This window comes from Molothrus aeneus, chromosome 6, assembly GCF_037042795.1.
Source record: "Molothrus aeneus isolate 106 chromosome 6, BPBGC_Maene_1.0, whole genome shotgun sequence".
Classification (NCBI taxonomy): domain Eukaryota; kingdom Metazoa; phylum Chordata; class Aves; order Passeriformes; family Icteridae; genus Molothrus; species Molothrus aeneus.
The window spans coordinates 17,146,711-17,165,210 of NC_089651.1; the positions used below are offsets into that span (position 1 = coordinate 17,146,711).

General features: G+C 42.0%; 1 protein-coding gene across 1 annotated transcript in view; it reads right to left on the minus strand.

Annotated features, from left to right (window-relative positions):
- The window catches only part of MUC2 (mucin 2, oligomeric mucus/gel-forming), a 56,092-nt gene that overhangs the window by 3,549 nt on the left and 34,043 nt on the right, over positions 1 to 18,500 (minus strand). Inside the window, exons 38-56 of the mRNA XM_066552530.1 lie at positions 17,069 to 17,668; positions 16,207 to 16,413; positions 15,105 to 15,251; positions 12,893 to 13,078; positions 11,679 to 11,858; positions 10,464 to 10,640; positions 8,565 to 9,370; positions 7,227 to 7,401; positions 6,424 to 6,671; positions 5,135 to 5,318; positions 4,810 to 5,014; positions 3,991 to 4,169; positions 3,281 to 3,350; positions 2,859 to 2,959; positions 2,668 to 2,699; positions 2,319 to 2,493; positions 1,596 to 1,700; positions 961 to 1,001; positions 222 to 344 (exon numbers count right to left, since the gene is read on the minus strand). Of these exons, the coding sequence (XP_066408627.1) occupies positions 222 to 344; positions 961 to 1,001; positions 1,596 to 1,700; positions 2,319 to 2,493; positions 2,668 to 2,699; positions 2,859 to 2,959; positions 3,281 to 3,350; positions 3,991 to 4,169; positions 4,810 to 5,014; positions 5,135 to 5,318; positions 6,424 to 6,671; positions 7,227 to 7,401; positions 8,565 to 9,370; positions 10,464 to 10,640; positions 11,679 to 11,858; positions 12,893 to 13,078; positions 15,105 to 15,251; positions 16,207 to 16,413; positions 17,069 to 17,668 (3,941 nt within the window). The remainder of the gene's footprint in view (positions 1 to 221; positions 345 to 960; positions 1,002 to 1,595; positions 1,701 to 2,318; positions 2,494 to 2,667; positions 2,700 to 2,858; positions 2,960 to 3,280; positions 3,351 to 3,990; positions 4,170 to 4,809; positions 5,015 to 5,134; positions 5,319 to 6,423; positions 6,672 to 7,226; positions 7,402 to 8,564; positions 9,371 to 10,463; positions 10,641 to 11,678; positions 11,859 to 12,892; positions 13,079 to 15,104; positions 15,252 to 16,206; positions 16,414 to 17,068; positions 17,669 to 18,500) is intronic.

Below are 18,500 nucleotides of genomic sequence, written 5' to 3' on the forward strand. Positions count from 1 at the left end.
ACAGAAATTTCCCAGCTAATTATGCCAGTGTGAACTAAATGCTGACAGTTACCCAGTTAATCTCAGGCAGTAGATTGCTCAAAGAACAGTTGATATCCATGCTGGAGTTGATCTCTGGGTTTCAACTCCCTGTCCTTTGCTTAATACCACTCATTGATCGAACTGGAGTTCACATATAGGGGTATTTTGGGGTCTTTTTTTCCTTTAAGTTTGCCACTTACTGGTTGACAGTGTGTGTTGCAGGGGACACGCTCACAGGAGATGATATTCAGTTGAGTGCTGACGTTAACATCATTTGTGCAGACACAATTCTGGCACTTGTCAACAAAGACTGAGGAGTTGGGCTACACATTTTAAGAAAAACCCACATATTAATGAGTTATTAAATGTTTAAACAGGCATTTATTAATTATTTTAAAATCTGCAAATGAAGCAATGGAAAAGGAAACAAATCAGATAAAGACAACTGGATAGCTATTTGGCTAGTCATTTAAGAAGACAACATTTAAAATACTGAATATAATTTAATGTGTCTTTATTGAAGTCCTGTATATCAATGACAAGCTCTGATATTAAAAGAAAAGGTACAGTTACTAAACCCAAGAGAATTAGAAATCTAAATTTGGTTAGAATAATACTTATTTGTATGTATTTTAATTTTTGAAAATTAAAACTGCAATAATGTGCTGACAGTAAATGTGGACTGACTTTTTTAAATGCCAGCACACTTAACCCAAATTCCTCTATGGTACTGACATAAATGCAGCTCTTCAATTTCTTTCCTTTTGAAAAGTTTCCAGGAAACTTTCCAAAAAATATTTAGGCTTTGTGAAATTGATAAACTCCCGGCAAAAATTTATAAAATATTTATTGTACTGGATAAACCTTTTCATAGCACTTCTGATCAAGTATACTAATGGTCTTTTAAGCATTTTTGAAGACTATTGAAACAGAACTTACCAAGAACTCAGCATTCTCATGTACGCAAACTCCCTTGGGAACTGTTAATAAACAAGGAGTTAGAAGTTTAGATAGAAAAAATGAATAAAAAATGTCTTCAACCCACTTTAATCCAACTCATTTCTTCCACAATGAATCACAATTCATATGGTTATTCCCCAGTTCTGGTAGCAGACAGGACATGTATAAAGTATAAAAACTAATACTGCATGCGCAAGAAGGAAAAAAGATTTGTCCCAAAATATGCAATACAGTTCATAGCCAAGAATGTCCACTTAATGATACAAGTACTTCCTTGTTTCAGTTAGCAAGAACTGCAAATCTGTCTTCTACTGGAGATGCTTCTAGGGACTTTGCTAGATTAAGCTGAGACCATCATCCAAGGTAATTCTGTAGCTGTTCTTACATGTATTTATAAGCAGGAAATTGAACTTGAGTCACCTGAGCTGTATCTGATTTCCTAGTTTCATAACTATAGCACTAATAACCAATTTTAATAGTATTGAATTTGTAGAATCTGATTGTGTTTAACACCTCTTTCAAAAGGCTATTGCATAGTCTTAATTGTAATGCTAAATTATGTAATAAATAAAACGATAAGGCTAATCTTTGTAATGTATTTCCAAGGGACTTACCACATTGGTATACAGGACAGCACTGACCACTGGGAATATAAGAATGAACTTCAAATCCCAGTGAGCACTTGGGGGCTTTAGCTGTGCACAAGCTTGTATTGCATTCTGAGGAAAACAAAAAAATCATAAGCTAGAAAATACATTCATTCACAGCTACTTGAAATAAGCACCTACCAAAGCACTTAGGATGAACTTTCTATTGCTAGGAAACAGTCCAGATCATCTTTAAAAAAAAACCAAATTGCAGATAGGGAACACGTTTTTCCTCATAAATCCAGGCACTGGATATGGGGTACTGTATTAGTTTATGAATTTTTTTCTACTGTGCAATTATGCTGTGTTAATAAAGTATCACCATTCTATGCAAAAAAGTAGGGAACAACTCCTACTCTCTCCATGATTTTAGGCAACTGCTGGAAAATGAAAATACACAGAGAATTCCATAATCTCTCTGCATTTTGCTTAAATAAAATGTGGCCCTGAACACAATAACTATAGCTTTAGTTATGTTGAGTCCCATAACTGTAAATTCAGTTATACTGAATCATTGCAATATTAAAATGTATTTTCCCTAGCACTGGGCAAGTTGATTTTTAAAAGCATGAGAAAAGATACTATTTTGTGACTCCCTGCTGTAGATCTCTGGTACTAAGGTAGTTCAGTCTCTTTTCCTTTCCATTTCCAAAAGGTATAGAAAGACTAGAAACAAGAGTATAAACTCACTGCAAGTGAAAAGAGGGCAGCAGGAGTCTTTAGGATTGACTTCAGTGACCTCATAGAAGCCTTCTCCATCACAAGTGACCTTCTTTTGATCACATACATGAGGCTCACATACAATGCCATGTTCTCCTTCCAGGCAAATGCAGTCCTGACAGTCCACTGTAAACTTTTCTCCAAACTGCCATTGAAAAACAATAAAATAAGTGATTGCATAGTAACCAATTAAAAGGAACAAAATTAAAACCAGGAATACAAAGTAAAGAGATGACAAAACAAGATTGTACCAGTGGAAACCACTCTCCTCTCCCCACCCAAACTTCTACTTGAAATCCAAAAGCATACAGCATCATACCTCTCTTGGTATCATATCCACTCCAACACAGCCTGGAAAATACCAAAATAAATTTCCATTACCAGTCATATAACAGGAGGCATCTCTCCTATACATTGTATGAGCACTGCATACAGTCAAATCTTTGTTGTATACATGAAGGGAAACAAAGAGGAAACAATCATGCATCCAAGTGAAGCAGTAAAACTCACCACAAGTTTTCACGCAGACATCCACACCAGAGTCATACAGCATGGTTCCATTAGGACAGAAACAGCCTTCCACTTGTTTAGTTGATGTCTCATTCTGTCCTCTGTAAGACAAAATGTTCAGAGAAAGGCCATTAATGTCATAAGCACACACAGGAGGATTATGCAAAACAACCTTTCACTGAAAATACAGTGGCAAATGATCTGCACATTTGTGATTGGGGTTTGCAGTGTCGGTTTGATATAGCCAAACAACAGAAACAGAAACAGTTCAGGCACCCAGATTTAGGGTAAACAGAATAGTGCTAATGAATTTGACTGTCAGTTTAAGACATGAGAGGAGGTTGATTTTGCTCATTCACCTCTGCTTTAGATATGACTGAATAGTTGTACAAGCTATAACTAACTGTGAAGGAATTTTTTACCTTGATTTGCAGGTCGTCTCTTTAATAGGACCACATGCTCTGTATTCTTTACCTGAAGGACATTCATGAGCTGGAATGGAAGAACAAAAAGGAGGAACAGCTCAGTAACAATATCATATAAAAGCCCCATGACCTTATGCCAAGAACTTAAACACTGTTTTTCATTTTCCTATTTATCTATGACAATCTTGAGAAGTAAAGAGGAAATGTCCCAGATAGACTTATGTCTCTAAATGGAATAATTTTGTGCAATTTAGCCATAGAGACATAATACTGTACTTTACACTAAGGTGATAAAGCCAGGAGTCTATATCTTGACTACAATTTTTTGCATAGTTTTAGTCTCTTTTGCACAACTTCTCAAAAGGGAGTGTCATCCTTCCCTTTGTGCTCTTACTACAGATAAAACTAATGTACACGTCACCAAATAGAGAGTGATCTGCTGATGCCTGCAAAGCATAGAGCTGCCTGCATACAAAATGTGTGTACTGATACAGATGTTTCTGGCACAGTCAATACATGTATATTTTTGCAGGCCAATTTATCATTTCCCTTGTTAAAAATGTTACTGCAAAATTACTTAAGGAGAGCAGGTGCTGTGATTTGTTGGTGTCTTCATTACTCTGAAAGCAGTATGACATTACTGCTGAAACAGTTCCACATAATCTTCCTTAATAATTCAAGATGAATTTTTTTTTCCAGATACTTACGGCATACACCATTGGTGTGTTTCCTCCAGTCAATGCACGCGCCTTGATCAGCACAGGTGGCAGCATAGATCTGCAGACTTGAGCATTCCAGGTCTAGGTTGGGAAGTACACAGCTATCAAAAACACAGGCTGCATAGTACTTCTCAGGCTGGACAAATGCATGGCATGGCTTGAACACACTAGAAACAGAAATATTTATTGTTATTCGTTACTGAATGATTCATATCTTTTTTCAATGTGCTTAACATGTTATGATGTGGCAACAGTGGACACGAGAGATTAAGGAGATGTGGATGTGGACTATTGATGAGAGATTTGTGCTAAGAGCACTTATCCAGATAGTAACCTTCCAACATACCTTAAAATATTCTTCCCTCACCTATAAAACACTTTGACACCAACATTTTGAGTCCAGGAGTTGTATATTATTGGGTGCAACCATGTGCTATCTCTTTAAAGCAATTTTGATTTTTTTTCTTTTTCATTTCTGACATGGTGTGCTAAAAATTAAGATTTCTGTTTTCAGTTGGACTCTGTTTTCTGCTAAGTAAATGTGGGAAAAGGCAAGAACATGGGACAGGGTAGGGCAGAGAGTGTAGAATAATATGGGAACATCAACAAAGGTTACTATGGCAGCCAGAGGGTTGAAAGAAAGTGTCAGCAAAAAATAATAACCAGAAAAAGTGAAAGGAGTAGAAGCAAATCATAAAGATACAAGAAATGGAGAAACAGCTAGAGACACTTTCCACTGGTAAACTAATCCTAAAATTTCCATTTAAATCAAAGACCAAAGGCTTGTAAAACTGAGAGGATTGTTACCTTCCCAAAAGAAGCTCGCAGATGGACGATTCTTTGCAAGGCTGTGTTGGTGTTGTGCTAGGTGAACCTGTAGGAACTAGGCCTGGAGAGCACTGTGGTTTGGAAGGATCAACAACTTGCCAATGATCTGCCATGGTTTCACAGTTTTCTGCAATGTTTCCATTTGGCAGCATGCAGTCATCTGCCGTGTTGTTATTGCAGGTACCTAAGGGTGGTACGGGGAGAAAGAATTCACTCACAGATTTGCTAGGAAATACCATTCATCTTTGCATCAGGGCAGTCACTGGTTTTTTGAGAGTGCAAAAATTGGAACAGTGAGCCTTACCACACTGTCCCTGGGTATTGTTGCCAAACAGGCTGTAGGGCATTCTGATAGAAAAGGACAAGCCATTGTAGGTCACATTCATTTTCAGCTCAGGAATTTCCACAACACGATTTATGCCTGACTCATAGATGCTCACACCAAACTTCTTGTAAGGCAAAGCCACGAGCTGGTTGTTTACTGTCACCTAATAAATAAAGCAAAACAGAAAAGAGGCATAAATTTGGTTTGACTTTTCAAAACAATTGACTGTTCCTTTGTTTTGCAGAGAGAATGTAAAGGTAAATAATATCCTTTTAATTTGTAACAAATGTTCCTGTGTTTCCTTTGTTACTGGAAAGTCAAACTTTTCTTCTCTGAGCCACAAAAAGTCCATTAACCTATGACAAATGAGGTTATTCAATGTTTAAACCAGATAAATCCTAACACTCAACAGACTTATTAGAGTGACTATGGCATCAACAACTCCTGATGAAAGTGGAATATAAAATGGTATAAATTCATATGGTATAAATTTTTAGGTTTCTGGGCATAAAGGGAATGTGCTTATAGGAAACTTAAATAACAGAAATAAGACTAAACTGTATTATTTATTTTAATACAGTAGCCATGATATACCTGTGAAACTAATACTACTACTTTCACTCAGCAGAGATTTCTTTGCTTTGGAGAAAAAAGAGGTTTAAATGTTGTAAATTTTCAACAATATGTTGCAACCTAACAGGTAATATTCTCACACAGTAATGTACAAAAATAAACCAAACAAACATTAAAAAGCTAAGAGCCCCAAACACTTCTCAGTAATTTTGAAGCCCAAAAACCTTGGCATCACATTTATCAGTGGAATAAAAATATAAGTGTCCTACTCTGAAAAACTAAAAAGGTGACACAAGTCAAAGCTACTAATGGTACTTTTAAAAAATGCTTCAGGCCAGCATTTTTTTGTTATATCTACCTTACATTATTTCCTCCCATTCCACGTTGTTCTTCTTTGTTACATTATTGTTAATTATAAATTAACTTATTTTATATCTTTAACTCTTAGCAATTTGTCCACACTTGTGTATTTAGGAGAGATCTGCAAAGATTTGAAATTAAAAAGACAGGAAGTTGTAGAATTTTTTCTCCCCAGATTCAGAATAAAAAAATGCTTTGAAGTCCTCTGAAGCAGTCTAATTTTATAATCTAAACTGTTACTGAATCTAAAACACACATTATTTTTTCCCAAACCTTATGAATATAATGATCCTGTTGATGCAGTATTAATATCTGAATCAAGAAATCAATAGTACCTCTACTTGTAGAGTATTTGGTTTTGCTGTTGTTAGCCTCACTTCCTGAGTCTCATGTCTCACAATGAGCGTTCGAGGACAGGACACCACATCCCGTGCATCACAATGGTAGTTATCAATGTAGACACCAAAGTTGTCAACTTTCTTATTGATCTCTTCCACAAGGACATATGTACAATTCCCTTGATAGCTGTAGTACAGTCCATCAAAAGTCATGTAATGTGGATCTCCCCAGCCAGTGCAGTAGCCTAAAAAAAACATAGTTAAGTTAGGCTCTTATGGCAATGTACAAAATCATATCAGACTACAAGCAAAATCTGTAGATGTGGGAAACATCTCAGTGAACTTTGGGCATTTTAATTTTAATGAAGTGTATATGTCAATGCATGAGCTCATTAGCTAGAAGTCATCAATAAAAACCAGGCACTTTCAATGCGTAGTTCATCTGACATTAATGACAGACAACTGAGAATAGGATTAACTGTACCATAGATATATCTTTACCAATAGACTGAACAAGTAACAAATATATGTGTGCTTCTAGCCTATAAATATCTGCATCTGGACATTTAAATCCTTCTTTGGAAGACCAATTTACTCTACTAACACAACAGTTATGTAGAGATAATGGCAACTTAAGCCAATCACTCAATTAGCTAAAAAGAATCAACAGAGCATTCTAACCAACACTAGAAGAGTGAGTCACAGCTTTGCACGATACTTGTTCCCTGATAAATATTGTTGGTCTTGACAATAGTATTGTTTCCTCAGGAGATTAAATATTCAACAAAATATGTACTTACAATCACACTCCCAATGCCAACAGCATCCATCCTCATCCATGACTGGCACAGGAGACAGTCCATTGGCACACGTGGGTTTCGGGGGTGGATTGCAGATTATTGGAATCACCTGGACAATGTTGTCTTCTATACATATAACCTTAGTGCAGTTACAGAGTATCCACGAGTCACCTTGCTGTGTTTGAAGAGAGGAGGAGCGGGAGACAGAGACAAACCTTTAGGAAGCAGTGAGGCTGACAATAGTTATGCCTGAATATCTTCTGCAGGTTTCTTAAAAAACATATGTTTATTGACAAGTTTTCCCCCATCAGAAATTTGAAAATAGGATGGAAGTGCATCAGTCAGCACTATCTAGATCTGCAATATAAGCTAGAACAACTGAGAGCTGCTAAATGGAAAGCATTACACACAAAAATCAAGCCAGTAAACCAAAATGAGAATCACCTTTTCTAGTTTCAGACATCTAAAAGTGAGATGTCTCACCTAATCTCCTAAGGTATCATCACTCTAACACCCTCTCTAAAGAACAGTGAAAGACACTGATCAATATGATGGCCAATATATGATCAATTGACTTCTATGAATGCCTAGAACAGATTAACAGCTAAAGCTACAGTGAACACCAACTGTTCAGGGAAAAATGTCCAAGGTGATTATGTCCATGCATTATGATTGTTTTCTTCTGTCTTCTACCAGTTTTGCAGACATGTATAATTTCCTGCAGATCTAGTGAGCAAGTTGGTAGGCGTCTAAACTATGATGAGGCTTTAGATATGTACAAGACACAAACTTGTCTGTGTCAAAGGTGGAGGGTGCAAAAAAAAAAAAAAAAACAAAAAAACTCTGAGTCAAATTTCACAAGCAGTGAATGCAGTGATCTGTTTCACAGTCCTCCCCTGAAGCCAGTCTGCAAACAAATATGACTCATTCCAAATTCAGCCCTATGGATTTTTGTTGGGCTGCAATGTAAACACACAAACAACTTTTACCCACTCTGGACTTATTCAAAAGCAGAAATAGAGAAGATAGCTTAGGACAACTTAGCTCGTGGTTTCCTCTTCATCAGAGCCATCCTACAACAAAGACAAACGCTGAACTGCGATCTACCTCCTTGCAGAAAGCTTTTTAAAAACTATCCTTGAAGAGCTAATTGTAATACGTAAGCTATTAATCCAAATATCATTGGAAGTCCTGCTGATGCCCAAGAAAATAAAAGAAATAGAACAGACTGACACTTCCTTTCCTATCCAGATTAATGCTTACTCTTTACATGACTAATATTGAAGTTATGTGTCTAGTCTCCATCCAAAGCACAATGAAAGTATGAAATCTACTCACCTCATAAGTTTCATTAGGGAAAATAGTACAAGTTTTTTTGGGAGTGGTTGGTGTTAAACCTGTAGTTGAGCTGTTAACTGGAGGAGTTGCACTGTGTGTAGAACTTCCTGTAGTGGTGACTGCAGTTGATGTTGCAGTAGGCCCAGATGTAGTAGTTGAGACAGGGGGCAGAGTTTTGAAGGTTGTGGAGATGGTGGTTGTTGCATTGATTGTGATAGAACTACTAGAGGTGGTTCCTGAAGTGGTGGTAAAGCTTTTTGTTGGAGTAGTACCAGAGGTGGTGGTTGACACAGGGCTGGTTGATGTAGGTGATGTTGTTGGAGTAGTAACAGTTGCAGAGGTTGTGGTTGGGGTACTTCTTTCTGTTCCTACTGTGGTGGTGGGGGGAGTGGACACTGATGGTGTGGGGCCTGATGTGGTGGTCTTGGTGGTTGATCCTGTTACAGTGAATGGGGTTGTCGATATGGGTGGCTGTGTTCCTGTAGGGCTGCTTGGTCTCGAGGTTGTGGTGGTGCCAGGGGTGGAAGTGGCGGTAGTGGTCTCATGGACAGGTGTTTCTGTTACTGGTGTGGTGCTGGTGGATCTTGAGGGTGTGGGGCCTGAAGTGCTGGTCTTGGTGGTTGATCCTGTTTCAGTGACTTCAGATGTGGTAGCTGTCACTGGGCTTGTTGACACTGGTGATGTTGACTGTTGACTAGTGGTGCTTGCAGTAGACACGGTACTTATTTCTGTTGTTCTTGTTGTTGGCAGTGGGGTAACTGAAGGAGTAACTGGAGTGCTTGTTGTTGTCGGCGTCTCTGGTGTCCCTTTAAGACAGGAAGAAAACAGAGTATTTTAAGTAGAAAAATTGCATTTTCTTCCTAATGTCATCTCATTTTCTACTAAGCATACATAATTCAACAAGCCTAACATAGGGTCTTTAGATAGAAATAAAGCAGAAATTGTTTTAGCAATGGTTTTGCATCACTGAGGGATTATTAACAAAATATCCTGCCTCTTGTGTAGGAGACATTGATATAAACACTTTATCAACAATCAGTGTTAGAGGGAACATCTTCCGCAGTGTTAAAACTTTATATTGCATGGAAGAGTCCAGGAGTCCAAGATCCCAGGGGATTCCACTGATCAGTGAGCTCTGGTTAATACTGTATTGCTGTCATACTATATTCTATGGAAAGACCATTATTCCCTATGTTGCTTCATGAGGCATATTCATATCACTATTGATTATGGTCAGAGTAATTTGACTCTACAGAAACGGAGCCATTGGTGGAGCAGTCTGTGTTCCATTTCTAATGCCAAGGCCTTTAAAACTACTCACACACAAGCTTTTTTGGGATGCTACAAACCCAAAATACACTTTTCTGCTTTTTCACATGGCCAGTTTTCATTAGGGTTGTTAATGGAAACTCCTTTAAAATAGTTTTTGATTAGGATGTTAAAAAGTGTTCATGACTCTCACAGACCAGCCTCAGAGACAATTATTTGTGCTTTTATAACATAAGTGACACATGGTAGAGAGAGAAGCACTGTGTACACAATAAGAGTGCAGTAATAATGCTAGAGGAATTAAGATACACTGTTTCTGCCCAGGCAGCCCACAAGGACAGTTCTTCAATGAAAACTAATTTACATTTGGGTGAGGACAAGCAAACTCCTTCATGTACTTCATGCCCTTTAACAGAGGCAGATGAACTGGGACAGTTCATATATAATGGGGACATTAATATATATATATAATATATGGGGATATAACATCACTGCTGAAAGGTTAGCTGGGATGTTTTTGAAATATAATCAACTACATTAGTGCAGAGTTTAGAAACTAAAACACATGTTAAGCTGCCAATAAACCCTGTTTTCTAAAATCATTAACGAACATGAAACCCTGGGAATTACTTATTGCTTCAGTGGGTGGAACCGATGGGGTTACGGTGTTAATATTTTCAGGAGTTGTGGTGGGCGTTGGAACAGTGGTTGTGGTCCTCGGAGGGCTGGTGGTGGTGGTGGTGGGAGTCTCCGGCGGCGAGGTAGGGGTTGTCGATTTTGGCGTGCTCAGTGTGGATGGAGGTGTGCCTGTTAGGAACAGCAGGGACAGAGAAAACAGAAAAAGGCACAAAGGCATCAGTGGGACTCAATGTCAACTCAATAGAAGCTGCACATGAGGCAGCAGCCAAAGAGCTAGAGAGGTCAGACTACCCTAGCACCAGCCCTTCCTTTCTGGCCCCAAAAAGCACAATATTTGAAATCCATGCACACACAGGGTAAGGTCCCTTCCCTCTTAGCAAAGACATGGTGCTGGAAGGTGCTTCTTACCAAATCAGAGAGACCAACCAATAGGTAAGAGATGAGGAGGAGCAATGCTTTTGATCTTGCTGGGGCTTTCTATCTCCATGTCATTATCTAGAACACCACACTAAATCCTCAGGTAAGAGCTGAGACAGGAAACTGTGATCAGGGAAGGAAGCATGCCCAGCAGTATCTTCCTGCCTGATTGGCATGTGGCTTTCTCAATGTCACCCTGATAAGTGGCTTCCCAGAATACTAGTGGATCTGATCAGCCAAAGACCACAGTTCTCAGAAAGTCACAGTCTGCACATTTAAACTCTTTCCAAAAGCATATCCATCCTTCCTACATCTATAATAGCTGTCAATCATTAGCACTGACAGGGCAAAGGAATAGGAGAGTGGGAAGAAGTCCTACAGAGTTATGTCAAATCAGTGCCTAAAATGCCAGTACTGAAAAACCAAAGCCATGCCACAATTGCACATATGTCCAGTGAGTATGTTCTGGCCAGCTGAGGGATGAGGTCCAGCAGCAAAAAATGCAAGATTTCCCATCAGTTCAAGACCTGTGTAAGCTGAGCATCAGTATGAAACACCTCCTCTGAGCCTTTTTGAGTGAGGGAAGACCAGATCTTTTGCCCAGAACCACAAAACCTTGTTCCTTCTTCAATAGTCAGATGAAAAACAAGTTTTAAGCAACAGCTCTCCGGGGATGCTCTGCAGTTATACTCATCCAAGATCCACATGAGACACACAATTTGAGGTGCTCATGTACCTTCAGGGCAACCACAGGAAGGGAGCAAGAAACAGCACAGGCCAGAGAAGTACCTGGAGTTGATGTAGTGGTGGTGTATGTTGGTGTTGGTGAGGATGTGCTTGAAGTAGTTGAGGTGGGTGTTGGTGATCCAGTAACAGTGGTTGTTGTCGGGGTGCTGGTGGTGGAGGTAGAAGTCTCCGGTGGCAGAGTTGTCGTTGATTTTGGTGTGCTCGGTGTGGATGTAGGTGGAACTGTTAGAAAAAGCAAGGACAGAGAAAACAAAGGCACAAAGGCATTAGTGGGACTCCATGTGAACTCAAGAGTAGCTGCACATGAGGCAGCTGGCAGAGAGCTAGAGAGGTCAGCTTAGCACAGCAACGGTTCCTTGCACCAGCCCTGGCTTTCTGGCAGTAGAAAGCAGAATATTTGAAATCAACACACAGAAAGTATCATGACTCTCCTCTCCTAGCAGAGACTGGGCATAGTGCTGGAAGGTGATTCTCACAAAATCAGAGAGACCTACCAATAGGTAAGAGATGAGGAGAAGTAATGCTGTGGGTCTAGCTAGGGCTTTCTATCTCTGCCTCATTACCTGAACACCTCATTAACTCATGGAGTAAGAGCTGAGATGGGAATCTGTGATCAGGGAAGGAAGTCTATACAGCAGTATGTTTCTGCCTGATTGGCATGTGGTTTTCTCAATGTCACTCTGATAAGTGGCTTCTCAGAGTACTAGTGGATCTGATCAGCCAAAGATGCAGTTCAAAGAAAGTCACAGTATGCAGAATGAAACTGTTCTGAAAGGATGGCAGAGGAATCCTTTTTCCTACATCTATAACCACTGAAAGGTTTTTGCACTAACAGGCAAAGAAATAGGAGAGAGGGAAGAATGTCTACACAATTATGTACAAATAGTACCTAAAATGCCAGTGCCAAAAAACCCAAAGCCATGCAGTGACTAAATTCTGGCCAGCTGAAGAACAAGTTCCAGAAGCAAAAAAGGCAAGATTTCCCATCAGTTCAGCATCCGTGTAAGCTAGGCAGAAGCACGAAATTTTTCATAGCAGGCTTTCTGTCAGGGAAGCCAACACATTTTCTCCAGAACAACAAAACCTTTTTCCTTCTTAAATAGTCAGATGAAAGGCAAGTTTTAAGCAAAGGCTGTTCTAGTCTTGCCCTGAAGTTATATCCATCCCGGATCCATCCGAGACATACAATTTGAGGTACTCATATACCTTCAGAGCAACAGGACAGGAGCAAACAACAGCACAGTCCAGAGAAGTACCTGGAGTTGGTGTGGTGGTGGTGTATGTTGGTGTTGGTGAGGATGTGCTTGAAGTAGTTGAGGTGGGCATTGTTGATCCAGTAGTAGTGGTTGTTGTTGTCGGGGTGCTGGTGGTGGTGGTGAGAGTCTCCGGCGGCGAGGTAATGGTTGTTGATTGTGGTGTGCTTGGTGTGGGTGGAGATGGGGCTGTTAGAAAAAGCAGGGACAGAGAAAACAGACAAAGGCACAAAGGCATGAGTGGACTCAATGTGAACTGAACAGAAGCTGTGCATGAGGCAGTTGCCACAGAGCCAGAGAGGTCAGCCCACCCTTAGCACAGCAATGGTCCCCAGAGCCAGCCCTTCCTTTCTGGCCATAGATAGTAGAATCCTTGACATCCATGCACAGAGAGGGTCATAGCCCTCCTTTCCTAGTGAAGAGATTAAAGATGGTGCTGGAAGGTGCTTCTCACAAAATCAGACAGACCAATCAATAGGTAAGAGATGAGGAGTAATGCTTTGTATCCGGCTGGGGCTTTCTGTCTCTGCCTCATTATCTGAACACCTTGCTAAATCCTGGTGCAAGAGCTGAAATGGGAAGCTGCAATCAGGGATGGGAGCATGCACATGATTGGCACGTGATTTCTTCTGTGTTCCAATGTCAGTCTAATGCAGGGCTTCCCTGGGCACTAGTGGATCTCATCAGAGATAGCATCACCCAAAAATTACAGTTCACAACAAGAGGCAGTCTGCAAAGTTCCCAAAAAGACTGGCAGGAGAACCATTCCTTCTTACATGTTTAACATCTGACAACAATTAACACACAGTGGGCATAGGGGGAGGAGAAATGGAGGAAAGTCTACACAAATGAACCCAAACACAGCCTGAAATGCACTTCCACAAGACCAAGTCCCACTCCAATTGCACTCCACAGGTCCAGTGACTACATTCTGGCCAGCTGAAGGACACGATCCAACAGCTGCAAAAGCAATGTTACCCATTGGTTCAGCATCTGTCTAAGCTGGGCACCAACATGAAATACCATCTTGAAGCACTGTTGAGTTAGGAAAGATAAAACCTTCCCCAAGAACCCCTAAATCCTTGTTCTTTATGAAATAGCCAGCCCAAGGGTCAGATTTGGCCACAGGACTTTTCCCAGGACTCCCAGAAGTACACCCATCCCTGATCCCATTTAGAGCCATATATGGAGGTTCTTCATGGACTTTCACTACTCCCACAGCAAGGCCAGACATGACAACAGAACCAGAGAATTTTTTGTTGATTCTGTTCCTGGGGGCAGAGGGGTTTTGGTGAGAATTATTGCTTTTGGGAACATACTTAGAGGAGTTGAGATGGTTGTGGTTGATCCAGGAACAGTGGTTGTGGTTGTGCTGGAAGGTGCTTCTCACAAAATTAGAGAAACCTACCAGTAGTTAAGAGATGAGGAGGAGTAATGCTTTGGATCTGGCTGGGACTTTCTATCTCTGCCTCATTACCTAAATAGCTCACTCACTCATAGAGTAAGAACTCAGGGGAATCTGTGCTCCAGAAATGGATCATGCAGCAGAACAATTTTAGTCATGTGTTTTTCCCAACGTCACCCTGATAAAGGACATCACAGAGTACTAGTGGATATGATCAGCCAAAGACCACAGTTCACCACAAGAGGTAGCATGTAGCCAAAAGCATGGGAAAGGAATCCTTCCTTCCTACATCTATAACCAAGATTAGCACAGACATGGTCAAAAAAGAGAAGTGAAGAAAAAAACTTTATACAGCTGAGCCTAAAACAGTGCCTAAATGCCAGTGCCAAGAACAAAAATTACTGTCCAACAGCACATCATGGGTTCCATGACTATATTCTGCCCAGCTGAAGGACACGGTCCAGCAGCTGCAAAAGCAACATTTTCCATCAGCTCAGCATGCGTCTTAGCTGGGCAGGAATACCTCCTCAGGGCACTGTTGCATCAAGAAAGACAAGAACTTCCTAGGAGCCTGCATCCTCATCACTTTTGAAAAAGCCCAAATTAACTTTGGGCACATCTCATCGCTTGGAATGTCCAAAAGTTACACACATCCTTGATCCCACACAGAGCCACAAATGGATGTACTCATGGACCCTCATTACTGCCACAGCCAGGCCAGAAATGACAACAGAAGCAGAGAATTATTTGTTGGTTCTATGGTTAGACATAGAGGGGTTTTTATGGGAATAACTAGTGTTGGGAACATACTTTGCGGAGTTGAGATGGTTGTTGTTGATCCAGGAACAGTGGTTGTGGTCCTCGGAGGGCTGGTGGTGGTGGTGGTGGTGCTGGGAGTCTCCGGCGGCGAGGTAGGGGTTGTTGATTTTGGTGTACTCAGTGTGGATGGAGGTGTGCCTGTTAGAAACAGCAGGGACAGAGAAAACAAAGACACAAATGCATGAGTGGGACTCAATAGGAGCTGAACAGAAGCTGCACATGAGGCCGTTGCCACAGGCCTAGGGAGGTCAGCCCACCCTTAGTAAAGCAAAGATCCCTATCATGAGCCCTTCCTTTCTGGCCCCCTCTCTTGAAATTTGTGCACATACAGGGTCATACCCCTCCTCTCCTAGTAAAGAGACTGGGGATGGTTCTGGAATGTGCTTTGCACAAAATCAGAAAGACCTACCAACAGGTAAGAGATGAGAAGGAGCAAGCTTTTGATTGTGCTGGGGCTATCTCTCCCTCGTTATCTAGAACACCACACAAAATCCTCGGGAAAGAGCTGAGATGGGAAGCTGTGGTCAGGGAAGGAACCATGCACAGGAATATGTTCCTGGCTGATTGGCATGTGGTTTTATGATGACAGCAGTTCCCAGAGTACTAGTGAATTTTGTCAGGCAAAGACCACAGTTCACAGAAAGTCACAGTCTACAGAGTGAAACTGTTTCCAAAAGCATGGCAGAGGAATGCTTCCTTCCTCCATCTATAGTAGCTGAGAAGCATTAGTATTGACATGGGAAAGGAGCAGGAGAGAAGGAATAAAGCCCACACATCGGTGCCTAAAGAGAGCTTGAAATGCAAGTGTTACAAAATCAAGCCCCACTCCATCACACTCCATGTGTCCAGGGACGCCACTCTGGCCACCTGAAAGACAAAGTCCAACAGCTTTTGCTTAGTAGCAGCAAAAGCTACTAAGTTCTTGTTCCATCTGAAACAGACTGAAGGGCCAGCTATGGGCAAAGGCTGTTTCAGGGGTTGCCCAGAAGTTAATTCATTCGTAATAGCATACAGAGGCAAAAAAGTAGGTGTTCACAGACCTTCAGATGTCCCAAAGGCAAAGAACATATGAGACTACAAAACTTAAAAGCACCTGGAGTTGATAAGGTTGTGGTGTATGTTGGTGTTGGTGAGGATGTGCTTGAAGTAGTTGAGGTGGGTGTTGGTGATCCAATTACAGTGGTTGTTGTTGTCGGGGTGCTGGTGCTGGTGCTAGTGGTGGTGGTGCTGGGAGTCTCTGGGGACGTGGTGGACAATTCAGCTGTAGGGGATGCTGTGCTTGGTGTGGATGGAGGTGTGCCTGTTAGAAACAGCAGGGACAGAGAAAACAGACAAAGGTACAAAGGCATCAGTAGGACTCATTCTGAACTCAATAGAAGCTGCACATCAGGTGGCAGCCACAGACATAGACAGGGCAGCCCACCCTTAGAACAACAAAGGTCCCCAGAGCCAGCCCTCCTGTTCTGGCCATAAAAAGCAGAATCCTTGACATCCATGCACACACAGGATGGGCTACAGCCCTCTTTGACTAGCTAGGAGATGGGGATAGTGCTAGAAGGCAGTTCTCACAAAATCAGAGAGATCTACCTATGGGAAGAGAGGAGGAAGAGTAATGCTTTTCATCTACTGGGGACTTTCCATCTCTACCTCATTACCTGAACACCTCACTAAACTCATGGAGTAAGAGCTGAGATGGGAATCTGTGGTCAGGGAAGGACGTATGCACAGTAAAAAGAGGATCAAGTTCTCCACAGGAAAGGAGGACATAGAGACCTATATTCCTGCTTCTTCTGAAACAACCAGCCCAAGGGCCACCTTTGGGCAAAGGCCATTTCAGGGGGTACAGAACAATTAGTTCAATCTCAGATCCCAGAGAGAGGCACAAATGGAGGTGCTCACAGACCTTCAGTTCCCCACAGCAAGGAAACACATGAGAGCACAGGTCAGAGAAGTACCTGGAGTTGATTTGGTGGTGGTGGTGTATGTTGGTGTGGGCGTGGATATGCTTGAAGTAGTTGAAACCGGTGTTGTTGAGACAGGAGCAGTTGTTGTTGTCTGTGAGGTGCTGCCACTAGTGGTGGTGCTGCTGGGGGGCATTGTGGTGGTGGTGGTGGTGGTGGTGTGAGTCTCCACTGTTGTTGACGTTGGAGCGGTGGTTGATACTGGAGGGGACACACTGCTCGTTGTGGGGGAAGCTGTGGAAGTTGTGGTGCTGGCGGTGCTTGGAATTGGAAGACACTCTGGTTTGTTGGGGGTGCAGCAGACACTGATCTCGTAGTTGAGGCAGACTGGCATTGGTATTATACCTCCTATCTGCTGATCTTTATTGTTACAGATGAGCCCTACGTTAACATTACATTCCACTTTCTGCCCTAAATCTGCAATGGAATAGCTAGGGAATTTCTCTGCTCGGCATGAAATATTCTCAACTTTTGCACACTCCCAGGAGGGGTATTTCTTGTAAATGTTCTCAAAGGTTTCGTAGTCACCACCATTCCTGTCAGAACCATCTGGGTAAGTCACATCGATCCAGTCTGTCCAGATGCACTCACACGCTGAGAGGAGACAACAAGGCAGACAGTCAGAAACAGACAGGGGAGAGACAACAATGCAGGGCACCAGCTCACACACAGGTGGTGCTCTGGGCATCCCCTGCACTCAGTGGTGCCCCTCAGGCTGCTACTGCACTCAGCCAACACTGGCCATAAGAAAGCTCAGTGGTGTGGCCAGGCCTCCCTTCTTGGCCCTAAAAACCACTCCTGGCCCAAATCAGGACACAGGCACTCATGAGTTATGCGTGTGTGCCCCAGCTGTGGGGCACACTGCTTTGTATGGACTCTCATCTGCAAAAAACCACACACCTAAGGCCCATACAGGAGGCAGAGTGTGGGACTAAGCAGAGACTCCTGCCACTCTCTCAGCTTCTTGGCCCACGCACATCACCTCAATATCTCATGGAGAAACTAACCACTGGGAAAGCAACTGACGACAGGGAGAGCAGGCACAGGACACATGCTGCTGACAAAGCCTCAGCTGCTTCCCAGTGCTTCCCAGCGCCTCCCAATAGCACACAGATTGCTGGAGACAAGCACCAACAGGTACGCTGGTAGAATCCAGCTGCCCAGAGCCTGTGTCTGTCAAAAGTGGCAATCTCAGCTCTGAAACCAATCCCCAAACTCTGCCAGCTAAAGCCATGGAAGCACCCTACAGCCCAAACAGCTGGAAAGTAGCAGCAATGGCCACAGAAACAAAACAGGAGAGAAAGGCAACTAAGTCTGCACAGCTGTGCCCAAACAAAGCCTGAAATGCCACTGCCACAAACTTTAGCCCCACTCCAACTGCACACCTTGGGTCCAGAGACTACATTCTGGACAGCTGAAGGACAAG